This window comes from Epargyreus clarus, unplaced genomic scaffold (genome assembly GCF_041222505.1).
Source record: "Epargyreus clarus isolate Ecla_fem2 unplaced genomic scaffold, WU_Ecla_fem_2.2 ptg000017l, whole genome shotgun sequence".
Lineage (NCBI taxonomy): Eukaryota > Metazoa > Arthropoda > Insecta > Lepidoptera > Hesperiidae > Epargyreus > Epargyreus clarus.
Window position 1 is genome coordinate 12,733,878 of NW_027332225.1, and position 25,185 is coordinate 12,759,062.

The 25,185-nt window shown below is 34.5% G+C and overlaps 2 protein-coding genes across 6 annotated transcripts in view; one reads left to right on the forward strand and one right to left on the reverse strand.

Annotated features, from left to right (window-relative positions):
• Positions 1–342: 342 nt before the first annotated feature.
• On the reverse strand, positions 343–2,992 carry LOC140749077 (arrestin domain-containing protein 3). Its single transcript, XM_073082094.1, has 6 exons — positions 2,581–2,992; positions 2,295–2,429; positions 2,001–2,206; positions 1,384–1,551; positions 915–1,097; positions 343–816 (listed from the first exon to the last, which is right to left on the reverse strand). The coding sequence occupies exons 1-6, from the start codon at positions 2,693–2,695 to the stop codon at positions 721–723; spliced, it is 903 nt and encodes a 300-aa protein (XP_072938195.1). The 5' UTR covers positions 2,696–2,992; the 3' UTR covers positions 343–720.
• Positions 2,993–4,002: 1,010 nt separating this feature from the next.
• The window catches only part of Hrb27C (Heterogeneous nuclear ribonucleoprotein at 27C), a 32,656-nt gene continuing 11,473 nt past the window's right edge, over positions 4,003–25,185 (forward strand). For 4 of the 5 annotated variants that reach the window (XM_073081735.1, XM_073081737.1, XM_073081738.1 and 1 more), the window contains exons 1-8: positions 4,003–4,162; positions 8,071–8,274; positions 13,239–13,429; positions 16,244–16,326; positions 18,705–18,928; positions 19,783–19,982; positions 22,103–22,192; positions 23,171–23,343. In XM_073081735.1, the coding sequence (XP_072937836.1) occupies positions 4,125–4,162; positions 8,071–8,274; positions 13,239–13,429; positions 16,244–16,326; positions 18,705–18,928; positions 19,783–19,982; positions 22,103–22,192; positions 23,171–23,343 (1,203 nt within the window). In that variant the 5' untranslated portion in view covers positions 4,003–4,124. The remainder of the gene's footprint in view (positions 4,163–8,070; positions 8,275–13,238; positions 13,430–16,243; positions 16,327–18,704; positions 18,929–19,782; positions 19,983–22,102; positions 22,193–23,170; positions 23,344–25,185) is intronic. The other variant, XM_073081736.1, reaches the window with a different exon arrangement.

Sequence of the window (25,185 nt, forward strand, 5' to 3'; positions counted from 1 at the left end):
CAAGAGCAATATTGACATTTGTGCATTTATAAAACAAAGATAATATAATTTTCCATCCAAAATATTTTTAGGAATTAGTGATGTAATTTTTTACTACTGATTTTTAATTTTTTATTAAATAAATCCGCATATCAGTTACCACAAATAGGATTTCTTTCAAATATTGTAAGGTTTTCTCATGTAATCTGTTGAAATCATGACATAAATAAATAATTAACATGCAATTTATAATACAACATAAAGACATGCCAAATTAGATTATGTTTTAATTTATTTTTATTTATATGAGACAATAATAATAACATTATTTATTTATACAAAATATAAAAAAATAATCACTATCTATAAAGAGATATCGCTGCAACCACTTCATAATTATTTATTAACATCATAATTATGTAATAATATATATAATAATAATAGTCTTTATCTCAAGGTAAATGCCAGATTTAGATACTCGCGAACAATAAGCCGAGTAACTCACTGAGCAATAACGAGTATGTAATCGCAACATACGAGGACAGACGCTTAATCCCTTGATTAACGCTGAAAACTTACATATAGCGGAGGGCGCACGAACATCGTGGCGATTGCAGAAAGCCTGTGTAAGTTGTTTACATGCTCGTAATGCCTATTTGTCTCTGTTGGACGAGTATGTACACCTGGCATAACAATATGTCTTGTTATGTATTTATTTAATATAATTATATAGGTGATCTATTAAGTGGCAAAAGGATAATGTAACACTGGAATCGTTGATATTATTACAGGAATATCTTTATGTAGAGTAAGATGAAACAGGAAACATATCTCCACCTGAAAATCAAATTTACGATATTTTTATCGACACCACTCACGTTTTCACATACATTTGTATGCCAATTTTCTTTTTTTTTTTTGTAAATTAAGCTTACCCTCAAAACATACGAAATATTTATCATAGCATCAGTCACATTCAAACTTGTTGGCGAAATCCATGGCACGTCCATGAAAAGTTTACATGTCTCATTTCTTTCATTTGTAAATTCTGTGTGTATTACTTTACATACTGCCTTCTCATCATCGTAGTGCCCTGACGTTACTGTATAATTACGTTTCTGAAACATTAAAACCTAAGTTGAAGGTAATAGTTTATGTTTTTTTTTATTGTATTCGCGTCAATAAGATAATAATAAGGGATATGTCCCTTATGACTCACGTGCGTACCTATTATGAGTCCTGTCCTGAGGGATTGCCTTCAATGAAAAGTACGATATAATAGGGACACATGGACCATAGCAAATAAACTACGTATCTATAACTACAAAATTCAAATGTGTCTGTAATCCAAAATTAAATGCTAATAATTAGTTCATAATCGTTTGCACGATACACAAAACTTACCTGTATAAGTGTAACTCTAATTTTTGATATTATTACTCTCTTCTCATTGCTAATTATGACTTCAAATGGTAGCCTTTGTTCAAATGTAAATCCTCGATAAGTTTTAAAAAATACTGAGATACTTCCAGTACTCCATAATGTTTTGCTTAACTCAAATAGAGTAGGCACCTAAAATAATTATTATCGATGTTAAATAGTCGAAAAGATTCCTCATTAATTATGGATTTACCCTATAACATTATCAATCTATATAACTCTTCTTTTCAAAACGAGTTATTTCAATCGTCATTATCATCATCATTGTTAGCATTTCTTGGACGGAAGGATATTACTAAACATTTGCCAACCACCCGTACGACGTACGTACGACCGACGTACATACGTAATAAACAATAAACATAGGAAAATTTAATTAATTCTAAAATACCTAAAACAACAAATCATTAATGCTGGTAATCAGTTAAGCTAAAATGCACTCATTCTATTCAATGCAATATTCTTTAGCCCGAACTCGAAGAAGAAGAATATATATATGTGTTTGGTGATATGCATGTCTTGGTATGCTCATCTACTCCGATTTTGCTAGATAATTATATACAGTAACTAAAATATTTTACCTTGTATTCTTCGAAATGATTTACGTTTATTTTGCTCAATACGCACATCGGAAATATTTTTGTTCTAGACATGTTGCAAGATGTCTTGCTAGTAATCTGAATGAAGTATTTTACTGTTGCCACTGAACTTTTGAAGCTTGAAGGTGCATGGGGCGGCAAAATAAAATCAAATGGGTACGTACACATTCCAGGATTGACCTTTATACCTAAAATATTTGATGAGATCAAATTATGAAGAGATGTTGATAATTATACATAATATGCTATAATAGTTATTAGAGATTTTATTCCTACCATTTATATCCCGAAATATATCAATAGTTACATCAAAGATCTTTGATTTTTGAGAATACAATTTAATATATGGAAGTGTTGGTGACGCTCTGGACCAAGACGCCTTACTTATTCCAATAATTTTAAAATCAATATCTGCAATAATAAAATGAAAAAAGTTTATTTTATTTTCCTTGATATAAGTAGTTGTTCTTCGTAGTTAATATAAACAGTTGGTATATCGCCCGTAAACAAAATAACAACCACGTATTGTATAGTGACATATTAAAACGATGAGTAAACTTACATTCTACATGCTTTTTCCGTTTAAACTCAAGTACCACTGTCCCAGTAACCAAATCACCGGTATAAAATATGTGACCATTTCTGTTAAAAATTATATTGCAAGAATCCCAAACCATTTTGTAAAATAAACTCACTTTATACTGTGTAGGTAAATAACGTACATTATTATATCGAACAGGTAAGATAATTTATTGATAAAGTAGGTCTTTTTACAGGTCGTAAATTATCAGTGGCGATATTGACGAATGAGATAAGTTGAATTTATATTATTACCAGCACTTAAATTAAAAAGTATTGCGTATGATTTACTTCATAAAAACAAATTTTACGTAAATGATGGGCCTCTTTTATTAAGCCTGATTTAATATTCTAAGCCAGCCAAATAGCCAGTGCCAAACAAGAATATGCAATAAATATAAAAGGAATATTCATTTTTATAAAATCAACATTAACTTTATTATATATCATCATCATGTCATTAAAATTAATGTTACATATAATGTTACGTTTATGAATATAAATGATATAAGTTTACTTCAAATATTTTGACAAAAACACAGTGAATTCGTGAAACGACTCACATATTTTGTTGATACATATATCTTCAAAATGGCGCTAGTATAGCAAAGTAAATGACGATAACACAGTAGGTTTAGATGGAATGAAGTGAGCTGTGTTGAAAAAAATATAAGAACTGCAATATCTAGAGTTAATAGAACCTCAACTAAAAAAGTAAACCAAAATAATTTAATAAGTATCGTGTTTGTGAATGTTTTAACCAAAGAATATAGTAACCTATACATATTATAGGAAGTTTTCACGTCCATACCATATTTATGATGCTAAGTTTTTTCAAACTTATAGTATTTTTTCTTGAAATATAAAACTTTACTGAAAGTTTGTCAAAGAAGTATGCAAATATTTCCTTTATTTTAATAAACGCTCAACTAACTTACTTAATACCTCAGTTTACAGAAAAGTTTGGGGATAATAATGTCAACTATTTATACAATAAAAAAATGTAGAGGTAACGTACATCCCTAGTGATTGATTATAAAATTGTAAATTGTAATTAAATGATTATAAATAACATCGAAGAAACATTGGCTTTTAATAATAGAATAAAATTATTATAATAACATTATTTTAATAAATGTGAAAATAATTATAATATTTTTCTATGCTGGCAATACTTAATTATTCTAGTGCTGACATCTTGTGTAATAAAAATAACTTTATTTCACTTTCGCTGATCAAATTCATAACTATTAAAATAAAGATAATTTTATTTGTAATAATATAGTTATTTTTGTACTTATAATATTTTGTTACAATTTTTATTGGTTAATTTTTATACATTTTATTAAATACTGTGCACTTAAAAATATAAGAGTATGTCAGTTCCAACTTGATAGTTTCCTCCTTCCATGACTTTTTTGAGAAAGCGGATATGGTTGGTCCGCCATAACCATTCGTGTGGGTCTGTGCTTGTGTGGTTTGGGTGTCTTACCGGTGCCAACCATTATTTTTAATTAGTATTAAGTTATGCGTATGAATCCAGACATGGACGATGACGAGAAGGGGTGAGCATATTTTTGTGTATTTAAATTTTAGTTTAGGCTGTTCCAAGGGACGGCAACTATAATAGGTCAAACTGCATGTTCGTTTGGTGTGTCGCATTTCACGAATAGCCAGCAGGGCTTGGGAGGTAGCGTTACGTTTTGTTGTGTTGTACGATTTTACTTAATTTTTATGAGTAAAGTATGCTGAATTATAGGTATTTGATGAATGACATGGTAACAGTTCACGTATGCTCAATTAGCCTTTTACCGGCGAGCGGGCAGCGACCCCAAGCCTAGCCGTGCAAGTTGCGTGTATGCGATCATGGCAGCTTTACTTTCCTATTAAGTCTTTTTGCCATATTTAAGCATCTTATTATGTTTGATTGCAAATATTAGCATACAGATGTTTATATAACTAGTCTTCATAAAACCCATCTACGCGAGAACGCGTCGCAATACGTAAAATTAACCTTTCTGTGACTAATCGCTGCTTTCTCTTATCACGAATTTCGCGGTAAGGCATTATTAGTCGCGTATTTGGTTGTCCTTTTTCGATTTCTAATGATTTTGATCGGCGCGATCGTTATGAATGAGGTTAATGGAGCAATGTTGGAAGTGCCGCGTAGCTGAGTGTGATTTGCGATACTCTTAAAACGTGCTGATTCATTAGCATACAGCTACCTACGTAAGCTGTGGAGATTTGGTTGTAAACTCGATTTTTGTATGAAAAATGGGAGATGTTTACTTTAATGTTTGCTTTTTCCGCGCCGACGTGTTGCAAATTAACCTTTGACGCGTCAACGCTCTGTTCGCCTCTATTATATAGGACCTAGTTAACTTCATAACCTCACTTGTTCAGTTATTGGCAACCATACGGTTCCAGATAATGTGTTACTAACATATAGTACATTGAGTAGAATATCTACACTAAAGTGAAAAAACCTAGTATCGTCATTTACTACAATAACATCCCATTAGAACAGATAAGGTAAAAAATTCCATGCTTTAAACAGTGGTCTAGTTGGATTTAAGTGAATGTTACTTTCACCAGATAAGTGATTGTGCTAAGTCAGCATGCAGTTATGCCATGTGGTCTACACAAACATGTTTCATTGATGTAAAGTTTATCATTCATAACCAATGTACTTGGAGCAAATATTGTGTCCAATATATTTGTGAAACATATTGTTATTATTATTCTGTAGTTGACTTTAGCCTCACCTTGTTGTTTTAAAGTTTAAACATTCTTGCTTATCACATTTTATTTAAACATTGCAGATAAAGTATTAGACTATGAATTTGGGTCAATGTAGTAAGAATATATTTTGAGATTTGATAGATTTCACTATGTTCTTCAAGTAAATAATAATAATAAGAAAACATCAAAAATTCCATAAATATTATATACTTTTATACAAACAAACATGAGGTAGATGTAGTGCAAAATATGAGCATAAAGACAATGCTTAGTCTTCCTAATTAATTTATTCTATCATTTTGCGTATCTTAAAATTGTGTGTATTGTATTACTGTATTAATTCTGTATTGTTTGTGTTTTTGTTGTATATTTCCTTATATCAATATATAATTATTTAGTCTTTCAATGCACCTTGGCATGTTTAATGTCTGTAGATAAAAATGAACTTTAGTATGGCCTAACTAAAACTTTTAAACAGCTTTTTCATTATTTAACTTAATTTATATAAACTTAGCCATTTTGAGGTAATTAACTATTTTAGTAGTCTTCTATGTTTTCTATGTTCTATTTTTATTTGGAAAGTTTGCAATGTTTCACCTTTTCAACTCAGTTTTTGTTGTACTTAGCATAAATTCCTAACTGTAGATAATGAAGCAGATGTCAATGCCCTCGGCAGGTCAAAGACCTTGTATTGATTTTTGCAAGAGTGAACTTTTAAATTTAGTATGTTTATAAGAATGAGTGCATATGTACTTACAACAGTTTTACCAAAATATTTTGACATTGCAAAATAATTAATAGCATGTACATATAACTCATTGTGTTAAATGAGATCCTTTGGGTAGCAATCTCTAAGAATAAGAAATTCTGTAAGGTTCAGGCATTAACATGTATTCTATATAATATCTTGGGTATCAATTACGTTTAAAAGTTCATATTTATAAAACCAACTCTTCGCACCAAAATTAATTTCATGTAATTTATTAAAATATGCCGAAGTGAAAGCAAAAAGTGGCTCACAACTTTAATTCAAGTGATCAGATAACTGTCTTGAGATAGTAAAGATTAGATATAGATAATGCATGGCTAGGCACTTTAGTTCCTAATAATTAGTTTTGAAATGATCACTTTTCTTGCTATTATAATTATAGTACTGTAATGAGAGATTTGTTGTTGCATGGGGGTCTATAATTTAGTATTTTTCAAAGGAATATATTAAAATCATTTCAATTATCCATATTTAATGTTAAAATTTCATATTTGAATATTTTAGTCCTCGGGACCGACAAAACGTGTGTGATCATCAGATATAAAATTTGTTGTATATGGAGTAGAAGTGAGATGAATTCTTACTATCAGGTGGACTGTAAGTCCATTTGCTAAAAAAAGGTGTAAATATTTCAGTACTAACAAAAACCCTATTTGTGTGAGATTAGCAATAATTACTTCACATTTTAAAATATTTTATGTATATTCTTATGCATATAGTTAGTATGTGAAATAATTATTTTGTAAGATTTCTTCCATTCATTCTGGGGCATTTTAGAATTTTTAATAGCAGTGCTATCAAATGATAATAACAAGATATTCCAAAATAAACTTTATGATTTAGACCTAAGACTCAAATACTAAGCATTATATCTATATGCAGCTTGTGAATGGGAGTCTGGCCTTAAAATTGATCAAGGACAATTTAGTCTTGTTACTAAGTACATTGCACGAACATTGTTAGCCATTGTAAGTGCACAGCATGTAAATCATTAAATAAATTCATACAACCTATACTTTTACTTTATAGGTATAAGACAAATTAACTATTTTAGAATTTTCAAACCAAAATAGTACATAGTGTTTTGGAAAATCCAGGATTGTAATTATGGTATGTGCATGACTTCTTGTAATTTCTACTGTTAATTTTGATGAAACATTTGAAATGCTTTAACGTTTAAATAAATTCTTTAACCTAGAATTACAACATTAAGTATGATAAATATCGCTATAAACCTAGATTTATAAAACTGCTTTTCATTGTATGGGCAACTCTGAATTGGAAATGTTTGTTCAATTCACTGGCCACTTTTTACTTTCCATTCGTTTATTAGTGGTCTCTGATCTAAATTACTGTCATAATATGCATATTCTATAGAATATACCATACTTAAATATGTATGCATGGATTTTACTTCAAACATAAATAATTATGACAAATTAATCACCTATAAAACCACTGTATAAACAGATAGCAGCTGTAATTGCTGTAGCTGTAGCTGTAATATGTTTTTTGAATTCTAAAATGAATAAATATAATACTAGCATGATAATAAATAATACTAGTGTTTAGTAGCAGGTTTAGGCTGTAGTCTTTAGTTAGCAGCTACAGAGATTTTTCTCTCTTATTGCTTCAACTTTATACTGCCAGTCTTAGGAAGAACTCTTGACACCAAATTCTCCCAAGTTAAATGGATGGAAAGTGAAAGTTTTAAGCAAACTTTCATACACATAATTATTTTATTAAATTTATAACATACTTTTTGATTATTGTTCTTCACAGTTTAGAATTCTGAGAGATAACCATGTAAAAATAAACTTCGATTAATTTATACTAATATTAAGTCATGGTACAACTAATATATAAGTTATATATGTTTTACATTTAAGACTGTGGGCATTCAATACATTCATATTTTCCTGGATTTGTGTCATATAATTAACCATAAAACATTTTGTCTAGAAAACTGTTTGTCGGCGGTCTGTCATGGGAGACGTCCCAGGAGAATCTGCAGCGGTACTTCTCGCGCTACGGCGACGTGATCGACTGCGTGGTGATGAAGAACAGCGAGTCGGGACGCTCGAGGGGCTTCGGTTTCGTCACGTTCGCGGAGCCCTCGCTAGTGAACGTCGTGCTGCAGAACGGGCCCCATCAACTTGATGGCAGGTGGGGGATATGCTCAGATAGTGATATGCTCTGAGTCTTGCGTACTTACTACTGATTGAACATTAATATGCTAACGGTGAATGAGTAAGATTTAAAATATATTTGCAATCATTACTGTCAAAATAATTTCTGTTAATTTAATCACAATAATTATTTCAGTTAGCGGGTTTTGCATATAGGTATTACACCTAAAGTTGTAGTATTTGAAGTACATGAAATCCTAAAGAAATTAGTCTTTTTCGCATATAACCAGTTAAGAAATAATTTGACGTATTGGTATAAATAATTGAATCCACTGCTTTTTATCTGGGATCTAAAGTTGACAAGTTAAGTGTATTCACAATACAGTTGTATTGACGTGTTGTGGTTGTAATGAATGTAAGTAAATATTGAATGTTCACATATGTTCATATTCCATGTATACGCTTCTCAAGAAACCGCACGCACCAGTCAATTGCGGTCGTACTGGTACACGACGTAGCATAATGCATTCAATTTTTAATCAGTTTAGTTACAATACAGTACCAACATATAATACCTACGATTAACATAAAGGAAATACAGTGTTACTTATTTATTGTATAAGGGGAATTCTTCAAATATCAATCGTTTTTGCTACTAGCAATTGAATTGATTGATGTTCACTTAATTAACATTGAACTAACAGTGGAATAATGGCTAATATAGTAACGTAAAGATACATACTAATAAATAAAATTGAAGTGTATAATATTTTGAGTTAAAAGTAATTGTTTTTTGTCAAATTTTTGCAATATAAAATGTTTTCCGTCCAGGCAAATTTTGAAAACCAGGAATGGTATAGATTAAGAGGAGGAGCAGGCGAAATCACTAGCGAGAGATTGCATTAAATGAAATAAGCCTTCATAAAAAAGCGGACGTAATGCTAGTGGTTTTCATGAAAACAATAGGTTTTTAAACTTTTAATTTTTAAACAAAGAAGAATGTAATGACTTTTTTGCTGACCTAGCTTTTGTTTATGTCAACGTTGACAAAATGGCGGCCTCTTGATTTTGACAGATAACTAATTGGGTTGGCGTACAGCGTTTAGATTAACACAGATACCTCTATAATTTTAGAGATAGGTATTGAATTAAATATTCAAGGCTATTGTAGGCAATGGCAAAGCTATTATATGAAAAGTTTTAATTATAATTTACATAACGTTTCATTATATTAGATTAAGGTATTTAAGGCGAATTATGAACGCAAAAATAGAAATATCACCAAAGAGATGTTATTGGTCCTTCTCAACAAGGTGCCACTTTCAAAGAGTTCACTAACCCCTGTTAATCCCTATCAAAATAACGCAGTCCAGTTGCAACATTCATATTTCAGCACCCTCCTGGTGAGCGAACCAGTTATGGAATGTAACGGTTTATGACGTTACATGACAATTTTGTCTTTAATTGAGAATTAATTTAAAAACCGTTATAATAGTTCATATTTAGTATCAATTCTGCTAATTACAGTAGCTGCTTCTGCATTGAAGCTACAAGCCACGTTCGCGCTGTCATGCCACGTAAAATGTGACCCAATTACACAGAAATAAACTGGCCGACTTGACTTTGACACTAAACCAAAATTGCAAACATGAATGTAAACATTTTGATTACATGAACGTGTCTTTTCGGTGAAATCTATCTTTGAATAAAAATAAATTTAGTAAAATGTACGTAATTGATTTATCAAAAAATATTACAAATCGTTGCGTAAACTTCTAACAAAATGGCGGCACGCGTCAGCCATTTCGTGCGCCGGTAATCTTACGTTGAACAAAATGTGACGAAATGTTAGACATGTTATTTGTTACAAAATTACCGTTAATATTAATAAACTGCGGGAATTGACATAAATAATGTAATTAGGTGGTACATTTTCCGTCGTTAAGTGATGGCCGTTTACCTCGGATTACACGAGCTATTACTCCGATATGAGATACCGAGAGTACATTGTCGCAGCATAATTGTTTTACTTATAATATCTAATCTTGATGAGACCTGACGACGACCTCTTGATGAGAGTGATATTAACAAAGCGACAATAAAATTTACAGACCGCTAATGCGTTCATTACACTGAAAAATAATTATTATATGTGATAGTTTATACCTATCTACGTCTAGTGCATAATTATGGACTATTTTCATAACTGTAAATAATCTGACTTATTTTCTCATTTTTCTGTTGGTGTCAACAATGGGTTTCATTTTGCTAGCGACATATTTCCGGCCGTATTGTGCGCAAATCAGATAACACTAGAATAGCGGAAGTGCGAACGTCTCGACAATTGTAAGAGATTGACGTATTTGTGCTTTGTGCCACCTCGCACACATTTCGCGATGTTATCTCCACCATATTATTATGAGACTCAAGATTAAACACATACAAATTAATGGTTAGAGTGCATACAAATTAATAACAATAGAATTTGTTATCAGTGAATAAACTTTTAAATATACATGTTGAACCCAATGCAAGAAATATTTACTTTTACCAGTGTAAAACTATAAATAGATATTTTGGGAACATATGGCTAAAGAGAGGGCGTTCTAACTAACCAATGACTGTTGTACAGAGTAGTTCCCCCTCGGATTTTATACGCATGTGTAATTAAAAATGCGCCACCGCCTTTCACCCCTCTGAATCGGAGACGTGGTCGAAGAAATCTGGCGACATTAATCCTAACGCTCGGTACTCCGGACGCGACGACGTATCAAGTGACATTGAGCGCAACGAATTGAATGCGGATCGTAAGAAAACGCGTATAAACGCACTTTACGTTATACATGCCCATGTGTAGGTGTTGAATTGAGTCCATGAACAGATATTTTGATCCTAATTACCTTTTTATTGTACATTTTGTCAACTGAAATACGGTCCATCTGATGTTTGATCAACTGTAAAAGTGTCCAACGAATACTTACAATTCTGCCTATTTAAAGAATACTACATTGTAACGACATCCTCCATTACTACTCCGTATAAATAAATAAAACTTTTCTTCGGATAATACTAGAATAATCGGTAATAAAATACCGCGAACAATAAAAATATGTTTTTATTTGTTCAACACATCAATTGCCTATCTTTCAAAGAAAAATATCTACGTCACAAAAGTGTATACGCTCGTTATTTTTCCATGTAAAAAGTTAGGCATTTCTGTATCCATTTTATATGCCGTCGTGAATAGAACCATTGATCTCGACGTTAGATTAGTAACGTTTAATGTATGCGAAGATGGCGTGATAGTGTCCAATATGCATTCATACACTTTTTTGGTGTACAAAGAAATATGGAACTAAATGTTTTTTCACACGCAACTTATTTAATGTTCAAGTCAGTCGGTACAAAGTAAGTCACAATCATGAAGCCAATAAAGATAATAGAGTGCGGTTTTTACCGACGTATTATTAATACAAACAGTCTATAGCTCATGTTGATTTAAAATGTAGATTTTTATTCTAAAATAATACAAAAAAATGTCTGAAGTATTAGGTCCATATAAACATTGGTGCGAGTACGATATTATTTTTTGTTCGTATTTATATGTTTCTAGACATAACCGTACATTAAACGCAAATTGTATAACCCGATCTATATTGTAGTTATCATTACATGACGTCAGATAATAGTATATAAGTATTATAGTAATAACATATACAAACAAACGAAAGAGATGAGTATAATAAGAATTGCAAACGTTTACAGCTAAAACCTTGCAGCTTTAGCGGTACATGGCGGCTTAATTGGATGTCAATTGGTTCGGTTAGGCTGGCGCTCGTGATTTCTTTGTAGGCGAGCGCAACACGTATTGTATGAGTGATATGTCCTTTATACGATGAAGATTCACTTGAAATATTTTACTATGTAGCACTCCTTTGTGTCGGTTGGTCAAAACTCAATAGTCCTCTGTACTACATATTGCATGTCTGGGATGTGTTCCGGTTCTGGAATGGGTGAAAATAAGCGTAGGATCATGTATTTATCAAAGATGCGTTGCTACCCCTTGAATAGAACAGTGGGAACCCGGCATGTGCGGTTGCTTAAATAAATTATAGCTTGATCATTTATCATTGTTATTACAAAAATTGACAGTTTTTCTAATGCTAGAAACTTATTTGTGTAGTTATAGATTGCGACAGTGAAATAAGTAGACACTAAATAGCGCCATTTGAACAGAACGTTTGCCTAGAGATTAAATGCTTTGTTCAGATTTTCATTACGTAAATGCCTAGGTTAATTTCTTAACACAATGCAATGATTATATAAAAAATAAACCTCTCGGAGCAATAAAGATGACTGAAACCATTTCGAATCTATTCAATCAAGAGACGCCGCTTTTTTAATTCCTTTGTCTTTCTTGTCCACATCCAGGCAGTGCCGTCAACCGTGTCTGTTGTCGGTACGTTCAGATGTTTGTGGAATATAAACGCAAACCAGCATATACTTGAACGCTATTGTGCGTTTTGAGTCTACAATGTTTGCAACAATGCTTTATAACACATTTCATATGTGACAATTAGTTAAATATTATTCGGGCAATCGTTATCGGTTCCATCCAACCGAGGATATCAAAAAATGTGGTTGTGAAATTCTAAAACGTACATTTTTGTTTCGAGTTAAACTCCAATAATAGTGGTTAATTATAAATTTTCATGTTCTATATATAATTACATCTACTACATAGTTTAGAAATAATGTTAGTCTTACACATCTACGCAAGGTTTCGCTTCGGATATCTCAGAAAATATGTACACAAAGTTATCTTGGTACGTGTAAAGGTACCCTTTGACCTGGCTTGCCCAGAAAAAAAAATTGTGTTTACTTACCTAATAAACGTGCTGATTTATCCTCTTCAGACGATAAGCTGGTCACGTTTACGGTTAAAGGTCAAGCCTATTGTAATTATGGTAGGAAAAAGTTCAAAAAGTTCTCTCTTTATAGGACAATCGACCCGAAGCCGTGCAACCCGCGCACGTTGCAGAAGCCGAAGCGCGGCGGCGGCTACCCGAAGGTGTTCCTTGGCGGCCTCCCGTCCAACATCACCGAGACGGACCTGCGCGTGTTCTTCGGCAGATACGGCAAGGTCATGGAGGTCGTCATCATGTACGACCAGGAGAAGAAGAAGTCTAGAGGTCAGTATTGATGTTGGTTCACTAGATTCGGGACTGTAATATGTGTTGTAAGTTTGTTACGTGACAAATTCTTTTTTGTTTGGATTTCTTGTATGTTATGCAAAGACTGCTGATAAGAAGTACTAGACCCCAGTTTCGTCATTTTACTTTTTCTTAACAGTTACAATTTTTGAATACTTTTTTACCGATTATCTTTGTACAGTATAAATAGGTTTCCATAGAAATGTATCGTTTTGTAAGGTTACATAAATTCGTTCTTGTTGTGCCGGTACTGTCTGACAAGGTGTTAACTCATAGAATGAAGTATAAAGGTCAACGGGGAAGTTATGTAAAGTTATCTTTTATATTGTTCAATCTCAAGGTATGTGTTAGATGGTATAAATTGCAGTTAGATTGTTGCTAAGCAAAATTTTGGTCTTTCGAAGATTGTAGTAAGCTAGCGAAAATTAAGCGAATATTATTTTTCAGAATCAATATAAAATACAAATCAATTTTAGACTGCAATATTTGTACACCAAGCAAGTAACATTAAATCTTTCGATTTCGAAATTTTTATTTAATGCTTCAGAGCTGTAAATACGTAATTAATTTTCATTATGTAAACAGGTATGTGTTAAATTAGATGTGAACACAACTTTCACAAAATTTGCGTTCTTAATTATGAGCATACGCTTAAATAAAGATCAACACGGTATGTGTAAAGATATTGAAAGGTTACGTTTTAGTGTAAGGAAATAAATATTATGAGAACTTTCACATGTGTATCTTAAATATGCCAATTATAGCGTTTTGCCTCTTATACGTCCTCACAGTGTGAATAAAAAATAAGGGCATATTTAATTTGCAAACTTCAAGTTAGTATGTAAATTTTTATGGTTCAAAGAGGCAGTCCCTTAGTACATTAATATATTGATAATATGAATAATATATTATTTTGCAATCGTGGGAGCTGGCCTTCCCACGTGACATATTGATTAGGCCCGTCCTCACCTATCCTGTCGCCCGCATTGTTGAGACGCCCCCGGCGATACCTCGTTTGTCAACGTCTGCCTAGCCGGTTGGGGTCAAGAGTGCAACAGATTGAACATCTATGTTCTATACTATGACTAGTTTCGGATGTGGCTTTGCCTTTCTGTCCTCAGTTCCGGTATCTTCCGCCACCTTGAATAAAAGCGGCTAAGTGTGTGTCAAACGCGCAGTATAGGATATGAATCAAAGTTCTGGATATACATTCATTGGCAGCAAAATTGCATCTTGTATTTCGTCTTGTTGTCAAAGAAACAGATAATCTAAAGTTATTTCAGCGGTTGCTATGCTCAAAATAGAGTTACTGAAAGCTTTCTGTACTTCGATACCTGCGATAAAATATTCAAACTACTTATTTCAAGTTGGTTCTTAGTTTTGCCACCTGTTGAAAATTTACTTTGAATTATGGTAGCGTCGCACCTTTATGAATTAAAACAGTGAAATTGTATTTTAAATTAATCCATAAGGGCTATTATCAAAATTATTATAAAATAATTTCGATTATTATTTATTATCAAAATTATTATAAAATAATTTTCATAAAAAATATTATTTATGATGAAGACTGATGTCATTGTATACATAATAATACCCAATTTATTGTATTACATACATAATACTTTACTGATAGCTTAGTGATACTGTGTGTTTGACAGCCAATAACTCGTTCATTTATGTTTATGACAACTTGTCGTTGCGTCTTTTTATTTGCTTGGATATAATGCTTCAGAAATTTGACGAGTTGGTTTACATTTTAGGCAATATAAATATGCTTATGCTTATCTATAGATAAGACAGACGGTACCCAAGTGTACTGTCAACATAGAAATATAATTAGACGTAAATAGGACATTATTTATTTTATTTAATCAACTTATAATAGTACATTAGATTAGGTTTTTATGTTGAAGTATTAAACGAGGTCTGTGTAGGTCTTTTTATTTATTGTTGAAATTGAATATTTTTAGGTAGAATTTATAAAAATTATTAAAGCTGTAAAAGTTCACACTCTGACTCATTAAAAGTTTTACTACTATTTTCTTACTAACTTTCTTTCTCATAATTTATATATTTATCCACATCCAGGCAGTGCCATCAACTCTACCTGTTGTCGGTACGTTCAGATGTTTGTGGGACATTACAGCTTACCAGCATATACTCGTGTGCTCCATGCATCCAGAGTCTACAAAGTTTGCTACAAATATTCTATTTAAAGCCACCGGGAATTTGAATTCGCGTTGCATGCGCAAGCCGAAGGCGATAATAATCGAATTCTGGCGTGAGTGGGATATGCAAGTTTGATGTCGATTATGAGATAGCGGAGTGCAACTGTTGAAATGTATGAGTTTGGTGTGTACCTTTTGGTGCTTTTCATGACGCAAGGTTACCATGGGAACCGTTTGTGGGTGGTAGAAAAATATATGTCAATGGCACAGATACTGAGATACTAAAACTAAAGTCGGATGAGGAAAATAAACTTACATAAGGCAAATAAACTTTTACAACAAACTTCAAAGTCAAAATGAAAGTTAATATTGTAGTAGACTTCTCTGCTTAGGATATAACTGCCACTCCTATGTCTGTTTTATGGCTGCGATCTTTGTGCCGTGTTTTGGTGTGAAAGGTGTGGTAGAGACATCTTTGTGTATGGCATTGCTATACAAACCTTTAATGACAACACAATGCATCTGTGATTGGATCTATAGGTTGCAATTATCACTTAGTATTAAACATTGAAATATTAATTTGCTAAAATATTAACGTGAAACCTTGTTCATTTGTTTATAGGCTTTGGATTCTTGTCGTTTGAAGACGAGCTCTCCGTCGAGAGAGTGACTCAGGAGCATTTCATCAATCTTAACGGCAAGCAGGTGAGTCTATTTTCGATATTACCTAATTTTATTCTCGTAAATACAGCCCTATTATCACCGTTAGAGACGGCTCACGTTGAGAGCGGGTAATTATGTAAGAGTGCTCTCTGTTCACCCGTACACCCGTTACAGACATTTTGATTAATTTAATACAGTTTTAGTAATTAGCGTTAGATCTAGGAATAAAAATACGACATATTTTGATAACTGTAACCCAGTTTAGATGTCAAATAAATCATTTAATACCTGCCGTAATAAGTCTGATAATTAAAATTAGGTTTCAAATTTTTATTCCGAGATTATGTTCGTGTTGCTGTATGATTGAATACATTAGGTGCTCTGTTTGCAAAATTGCTAATATTGTTGATAAAGTATAAATAAATGAATTAGTTACTTTGTCTTATTTTCGATCGGTTCTACGTATAATTTTCGTTCGAGCGGTATCAGTATCGAATTTCAAATTAAAAGTAAAGAAACGCCGCACGGATATGGTTTCATTCAACACGAAACATTTCGTATCGGAAACATATATTTCTTTATATTTTGACAAGCCGAAATAGAGGCAACTCATTCGACGACTATATTTAGATCGCGTTTGATCGTGGATTTGATCCGTTGAACTAGTTCAGTTCGTAATATTTTTATATCATAAAATTCATTAAGATATGCGGGGAAAATTCTGAAGACGTCACGCGCGCATCATTACAAATCGTATGAATGTGTGTAGAGCACATATTTTTCATAATACTGATAAACCTTAATATTGCTAATCTGATATTATTGTACTGTATCTTAAGAAAATGAGGAAAAGTAATTCAAAGCATGAAATATTAGGTAAATGCCTTTGCTTTGTTGTGTAGTTGCTGTAATACCTATATCCCCGCATGTGTGACCACAGTCAGTGACTCTGGGAGACCGGAAACTTGTAGGCGCCGCTCGTGGCTTTTTGTCTGTTTTTAAAGTGTTAGATTTTTTTTAGCTTGATGTATTTTTTTTGCAATAAGATGTTTTATTTTTGTATGATTCATTGTCTAAACCACATCCAGGCAGTGCCGTCAACATGTGTTGCCGGTACGTTCAGATGTTTGTGGGAAATCAAGAGGCAGATTTGCTATACTTGTTGCTCCCAGTATGCGACACGGTCTACAAAGTCTGCGACACGGAATTAATGTATACTTTATATTATAACCGTTTGCATAGTTTCATAACGCGTCAAGAGGTATAATAAGAGCCAGAATGCGACCCACATTGCAACCCTCGCATTGCATAACGTTTAAACACGAAAGACTTAAAATGTACTGCTCACATTTACTTGATTCATTCCGGTTTAAAATTCTAAATGGGACATTTCGCTGCAGCGGTTTGTAAAGAAGATATAAGACTTTTGCCTTATGCCAGATAGTAAATTTCTGCAATTTTTATATTAGACGAGTGTAAACCGACGTCAGCATGTTTTATGCTCGCTTGGATCGGAATCTTGAATCATAGATTTCGCTCCTAGACTGACTTAAATTGCGTGACATTGTTGTTTAAATGATTTTCGTTTTTCGTTAATCATATTCTTCCGTTCGAAGCGTCCCACACGATCATTATTTCAATATTTAACCTTAAGTATTTTCGGGGTGTATGAAGTAGGTCTTAACAATGTACGTTAATGTACGTTTCATTTAACGAATGTACAAAATATAATAAATGTGAGGTATCATTTTTAGTATCTAAAATAAGCAGGTGAACATACATTTATAATATTAATATGATACAAAATGTATAACATTGTGTTGATATTGTTGATATACTCACCTCTATCTGTGTTCATTTATCCATGCCATTTCGTAACTACGGAAACTTGCAAGACAAGCGTAAAAGATACTGAGATGACAAGTATTGGACTGTCAGTATTATATGATGACATGGACATTTAATATCCAATGTTTTCCTCAACTTGTGGTCTTGATTACAATTATTATTCCAACAGAGATTTTTCATATACAACAAACGTTACAGGAAATAATTATTACCAGTGGCTTATATTATAATTTTAGTAATGTAGTGAGGCAACATTTTGGAATCGGGGGAAATAATTTTTAGTTATTTATGAGGTAAATGGACAGGATGCAGTTTTGTTGGATACAAGAACTCATCTGTAACAATATTATATGTTTACTATTGCTTAACATGAATAGAAATGTAAGTGACACCTTAACAAACTATGGCTTTGTCGGTTTCTTAAAACAATAAACAAAGGTACAGCAAAGATAGGTGTGGTATAAAATGGACTAAAATCTATTACCGTGAGGCTTAAGTTGGCATCATAGCCTGCTAAAAACGAAGTTGTAGCTGCCTACATAAGCGCTAAAGTACTAACAATGGTCACCCAGGTGGAGATCAAGCGCGCGGAGCCCCGCGACGGCTCCGGCAAGCTGGGCTCCGGCTCGGGCGGCATGGGCGGCGGCGGCATGGGCGGAGCGCCCGGCGACGCGCCCGCCGCCGGCCAGTGGGGCCCGCCGCAGGCCGCGCCCATCAACATGATCCAGGGCCACAACGGCCAGATGGGTGGACCGCCGATCAACATGCCCATGGCCGGCCCTAACATCATGCAAGGGTGAGTGCTGCACTGTTGTTATACGATAAGTTGTTGATTTGTCCTTTTAAAATTGCTTACCTAGCAAAATCAACTACATTAAGAGTTGCTGAATTGAATTTGTTATATATTTTGTTTTTATATTATTATAGAATAACATGGTATAAATTATGTAAAAAAACACAATGTAATATTTTAAAATGCGAAACATGTGTTGTTCCTTGTGTACACATTTTGTAGTTGTACAGCTTGGTGTGCACAATAACAGCATAGGGTCTTCAGTGATTGTACTGTAACAACGCAACATATTTCTTAGGATACAAAGGCAATCATTTTCAAACACCTTTCTTTGCCTTGTTATTGATAAGCCTAGAACAAGTAACTAAATACACTTTTATTAAATAATTTCCATATGAATAACTGTGAAGGTGTCGCGGAATGCGAGGTCAGGGAACTACACGATTATTGCTCGGACAAGGGCGTTACAAATAATCGTAAATGTGGCTTTAAGTTCAATCTGTATCACAACAATATAAAAATACCGGCAATTGTGTACTTGAGTCAGAAATATATCTGGTTACTCATGTTTAAGCATGAATAGTAAAGTAAATGGTAATTTGTGTTGAAATTCGGTTTTTCATAGCCATTCACCATTCTCCAGCCTACATCTTGCCCATCCTGGTCGTAATAATGATATATTTTGGCAAAAAGAGATTTTCCAGCAGGCAATATCTATTGAAAGAAAGAGGAGTATATTTCATATGTATGTGCAAGATGTTTAGAAAACTTCAATATAAATAGCGCCATCTGTCGTCTAGTTGTGTGAAAAGTGGGCACATACGTAAGTACGTAACGATCGGTGTTTGCGTGCGCAGGTACCAGGGCTGGGGCACGTCGCCCGGTCAGACGTCGTACGCGGGCTACGGCGCGGCGGGCGGCGGCGCGGGCCCCGGCAACTACCAGGGCTGGGGCGCGCCGCCCGCCCCGCAGGCGCCGCCGCACGCGCCCGCCTGGCCCGCCACCAACAACTACACGCAGCACGCGCAGCCGCCCGCGCAGGGATACGGCAGCTACGGTACGTGGACACCACGCACACACGAACACACACACACACGAATATACGAACACACATGCACGCGTGAACGCACACACGCTCGCTACCTGACACATGAATACGCGCAATCGTAGACACACATACACGCGTATACAAACACACATGCACGGGTGAACGTGCACACGTACGTGTATAGCCTTTCTACTGTTACGTGAATTTTTGTCCGCGTACGGATTTGAGCCGTATATGAGTACATATAATTCGCACCTTATCGTTTCTGATACTTTTTCTTTCATATTCGGGAATATATTACAGCGGATTCATTTACGCGTGTGGATGCTACACGCATGCAAACTCGACCCGCATGACAGGAAAAAGGCTCATACAGATATTCAAACACGCACACACAAGTATTGTACATGTTGAATGTGTTATACTTGACACCGGGCCTCTGAGCAACGTAACGAAAATATAAACCAGCTGTAAAATATTCAAATTAATGTAATTACACTATTGTACTCCATCAAATATGTTCGTTTCAGAATAGATGAATATCGAACAACCGATTTAGAACCAAATGGATTATAGATCATATTCTAGTGTAATTTTAAGATTATATTCCAGACAAAGTTTTTTACATAATATTATATTCAATTTTATTTGCAAATAAGTTTATACTTAGCTCTTTATAGATAGTTTTCTTGTAATTGTTTATAATTTTATAAGCAATGGATATTTAAAATGTTTATTTAAAATGGAACTTATTTCAATAGCGGATAACATGGGTTTTTGGCCCTTATCGCTCAATTGTTTTTAACATTACAAGTTTTCGTCACGTTTGCCCTTGGAAGAATACATAAATTTTGCACACATTCTATCTAGCTCACCTTACACAAGCTACACCTAACCAGCCCTAAGCTAGCTTTTAGCTTTGGTGGACTTGCATATAATGGAACACACATTAGGCCCAGCATTTATAGTATCTATGATACTATGCCCACATCGTGCCAGCACACCACCCAGTTATTCTTCACACAGAATTTTCAGCCGCTACCCAGAGCTACATCTACATCGTCCACTCCGCATATAAACTACACTGCTCATGTATTTTTCCTATATATAGCATATGCAGGCGGCCGCGGACAGCTGGAACAGGTATACATGCGCTCGCAACCACACACCACGCCACCCTCGTAGCTGTACACAGCAAATGCAGCCGACAACTCAAATCTCTGTGCATAACATATTTAAATAGATTGTGTGGGCCATCACATTATCTTGCTACTGTTACTTATACCAGCAACCTCTTATAAGTAAGATGCGCAATACATGCAATCAGGACCCATCAGCCTTCAATTTGCCTTTTAGCGACAATAACTGTACAAATTGGCATCCCAAACATTTTAAAACAGAAGTTATGGTCAATATTTTTTTACAATAAGCCAATATCCCTTGTCTCTGGCTCATAAGAAATTTCGCATCAGTCGACGTATATAAGCCTAGCTTCGCTTGCAGTTTGCTTAATAAATATTGGCTTATCTAGTTTTCGATATATTGAATAAAACCATTTGTAAAGAAATATGAATGGCTAATCAGTGATTCTGAGAGGATCTGTACGTACATTATCTTGGAAGGTCACGTTTGTCTCCGTGACACATATGACAAATCCGAAGATTTTTCGACCAGCCCAACCACTGCGGAAAATGTTTATCGATAAAAATCTATATCACAAAAATATGCACAAACATTACACAATTGTGTACACAAAGTACACGAATTTGAGTTCAAGTACGTAAAATTTGGCATTATGTGTACATTTTCAGCATAATTTACGTGAGAGTTTCGGTATTTTGTGATCAAACATATAATAGAAGGCTTAGTGTATACATAGAATGAAAAAATCTTTAGAGATTAATAACAAAATTGCTACTTAGCAGGCACCGCTAACGTCTCTTCCTTTTCTGTCACTCCGTAATATCATAGATTAGAATTAGTTGACTAAATATCGAGTAGAAAATCGATACTGATAGACGCTCAGTTTCAAAATTAACGTGGCTCGTCGTAATATAATCGATTTTTACGGTTTATAAGAACCGGGAATACGAAACGCCATATTAACGTAAATATTGTATGTGCCACAGCCAACTACAGCTCCGCTCCGGCGGGCGCGTCGACTGGCGGCAGCTGGACCAACTGGAGCATGGCTCAAAACTCCAACTCTACTGGATCCGGTTAGTCATTCCACACAGTAACTACCTCTATGTTGTCAACTATTAGTCAACAAAAATCAGTCTAAAGTAGATGTTGCGATTTGTCAAGGCCAGTAGTCGTTTGGTTGTGATAAACTTGTCAGTTGGGAGTGGAACAGTATGTTGGTTGGCATTATTTCAAATTTTATTCATTCATTCTAGAACCTTCCGTTTTCACAGATAGGCTTTTATTTCTTATTTCTTCGTCAAATAAAAATGATTGATAGGCAAGGTGTCACAGCTAGGAGCAATCTTGATATTTTATTACAATACATAAGTTGCGAAATGAAAATAATCATCTCTGCTATAATGATATTAGCGAAGATGATTTGTAATTTTATGTATAAAAAATATGCTATGGGGGTGGTGTGGCCTCGAAATGTTAATTATATTTACAGAAGTTTGTTCTTCTTATTTGAAATATACGAAATTAGTTTAATTAGTTAGTATGATTAATATAACTATCATCCATATAAATTTATGAAACTGACCTTCAAAATAAATATTTTTGAATTAATGAAAGTTGTACAATGAAATACTATTTTTACCATAGTTAACATTGTTAAAATAACTAAAAATAAATGATGGTGGTATATAAATATACTCGTTACTACGTCCGACGCAAACCGCCGGTCGTTGCCATCGTTTAATGTGATCGAGGGATGCGTGGCTGCAAGGTTGTATACATACGGCGTCGTGACAGGGGCTGTTCTTGCCGCCACCCGCGCAGCGTGTACTATCTGTTGAGGATCTCACAACCGCGGCAGTGGCACAGTATAAGTATACTTATACTGTCCACTATAAGTATAAGTATACTTATAGTGATCCTTATACTGTGGCAGTGGGTGGCGGTCCGCGTAAATTATACTACGACAGCCATTAATGTCAGCCGTTTAGGCCATTTAATGGCTTCCTGCAATTACAAGGCGGTGGAGATATGTATAGTTATGAATGGCGCAGGTTCGTACGTGCCGCTGTCGGAGAGCGGCGAGATGTACGGGCGCGGCGGCGCGGGCGGCGCGGCGAGCGCGCCGGCGCTCACGGGCGCGCTGTCCTCCGCCGCGCTCTCCAAGTCCTCCTCCGCGGACTACTCCACGTACCAGCAGTACCCGCCCGCCTACCAGCAGGACCAGGTACTGCGCGCACACACCCCCGACACCGCGCGTCATACATACACGCACCCACACACGCACATGGACGCGGACACGCGCGCGTAGATCCAAACCGAGGTCCTCTACGGTATGTTGGTCGATGATTGATTATGTATGACCGTTTTCATCGACCGGCTACTTGTTAATTGATCGACATCGATGTGCATTATTACGATAATTAAACATGAGTTGCAGGTTTCATGCGATATGTAACTTTTCATGCGTATTTAATGGATGATCTCGTTTGGATTTATGTGTTAGTGTACGCTCGTGTCATTTGGTGTTCAATGAATGGTCGTTACAAATTAACATTGTGTTAAACACCACTTTAGATGATATACAAAATATAATGTGCACTGTGCCTACCATTCATTAAATACCAATTCCGTTTCAACCATCGAACAATCATACTGAATTCATTTTCATTATCAAACCATTCATTATTATACCATGCCTTGGATTTTTTTGCATCAAACACTACCAAGTTTTAAATTAAGTTCTTATTTAACTTACAAGTTAATATCTGAAACTTCTGCCAAACATGTATTACATTAAAGATGACAATGGACTCAGTATGTTTTGGCTGGGGTTTGGATTAATAATTTAAGTAATAAATCAACTGTTACACTAAAAAACATGTTTGTAAAGTTAATATAGCATTTCTAAAAAATCGGATTTTACTGGCAATACTTGTCAGATACTGGTTAATAATAAGTACTTATGCAATGACGGAGATGCTATACTCACTTTACAATATTGTCATTAACACCAACAACATTGCATTCATTGCATTCCCCTATGACCTAGCATGAACCATAAGATTGCCATGTAATCATAAAGTGTCTTGGAACACATTTACTTTCCTTGGTTTTTTGGTGTTGGTATGGTTTGTGCTAGGTTGAGCGTGTATTTTCGAGTATCTCAAAAATACATTCTCTGGGCATGTTGGTAGGCATGTAAATACATTTTCGATTAAGAAATATTGCTAGTCGGAAATGTATTTGTTTGCCGACGTGGTATGTCGAGCATCATCCGCTAGTTACACCTTGTTGTCCAATTGTATCCGTGATCTCTCGTGGTAGTCTCATAAAACATCCCCGCATTGTTCATTTAACATAGATTCATTTAATTTTAAGTACTTTTAACTGTGTTGCTAATTACTTCTGTTTAAAGTTCAGTTGCTTTTAAATTATTATTATTATTGATATAACATACCAATTTTGTTCTTCGTTCTTTATCATAATAACTCGTCATCCAATTGGCAATTGTAATGATCGCAAATACGATTGGACAGTTAACTTCGATTTCTCCGATAAATTGCAGTGTCGTGTTTCAATACGGCATAGAAAGTGAAAAAGAATAGTCTATTAAAATTGTAAATGTATCGAGTTGAAACACGAGCTGTGTCAGTAGGTCGCGGTGTGAAACGATGGATGGATAAAGCAGTGCCTGTTTAAAATGTAACGGGCAATCACAACTGCTTCAACCATTTCATTATCAGCTTTTTTATTAGTGTGCCATCGAACATAATGGATAGATTCAGTTATGTTGCTTCACAGATATCATCTTAATCTTTTTTTAATTTTTATCGTTCCTTTTGTTATGTTTATGTTTTTTGACTGCCTCCATCCATTATGACACAAATCGCAAACAAATATGATCTGCTGCTGCACCTCGGATAAGTGTTTGTTACTTATAGTTTGTTCTATACAATTAATACAATAAAGAAACGTATTTACATAATAACTTATCCTAGGTGCAGCCCTGAACATACTCATAGCATTTTCGCTGTGGGTGTTTGGTGCATCCTAAAAAAGTACAGCC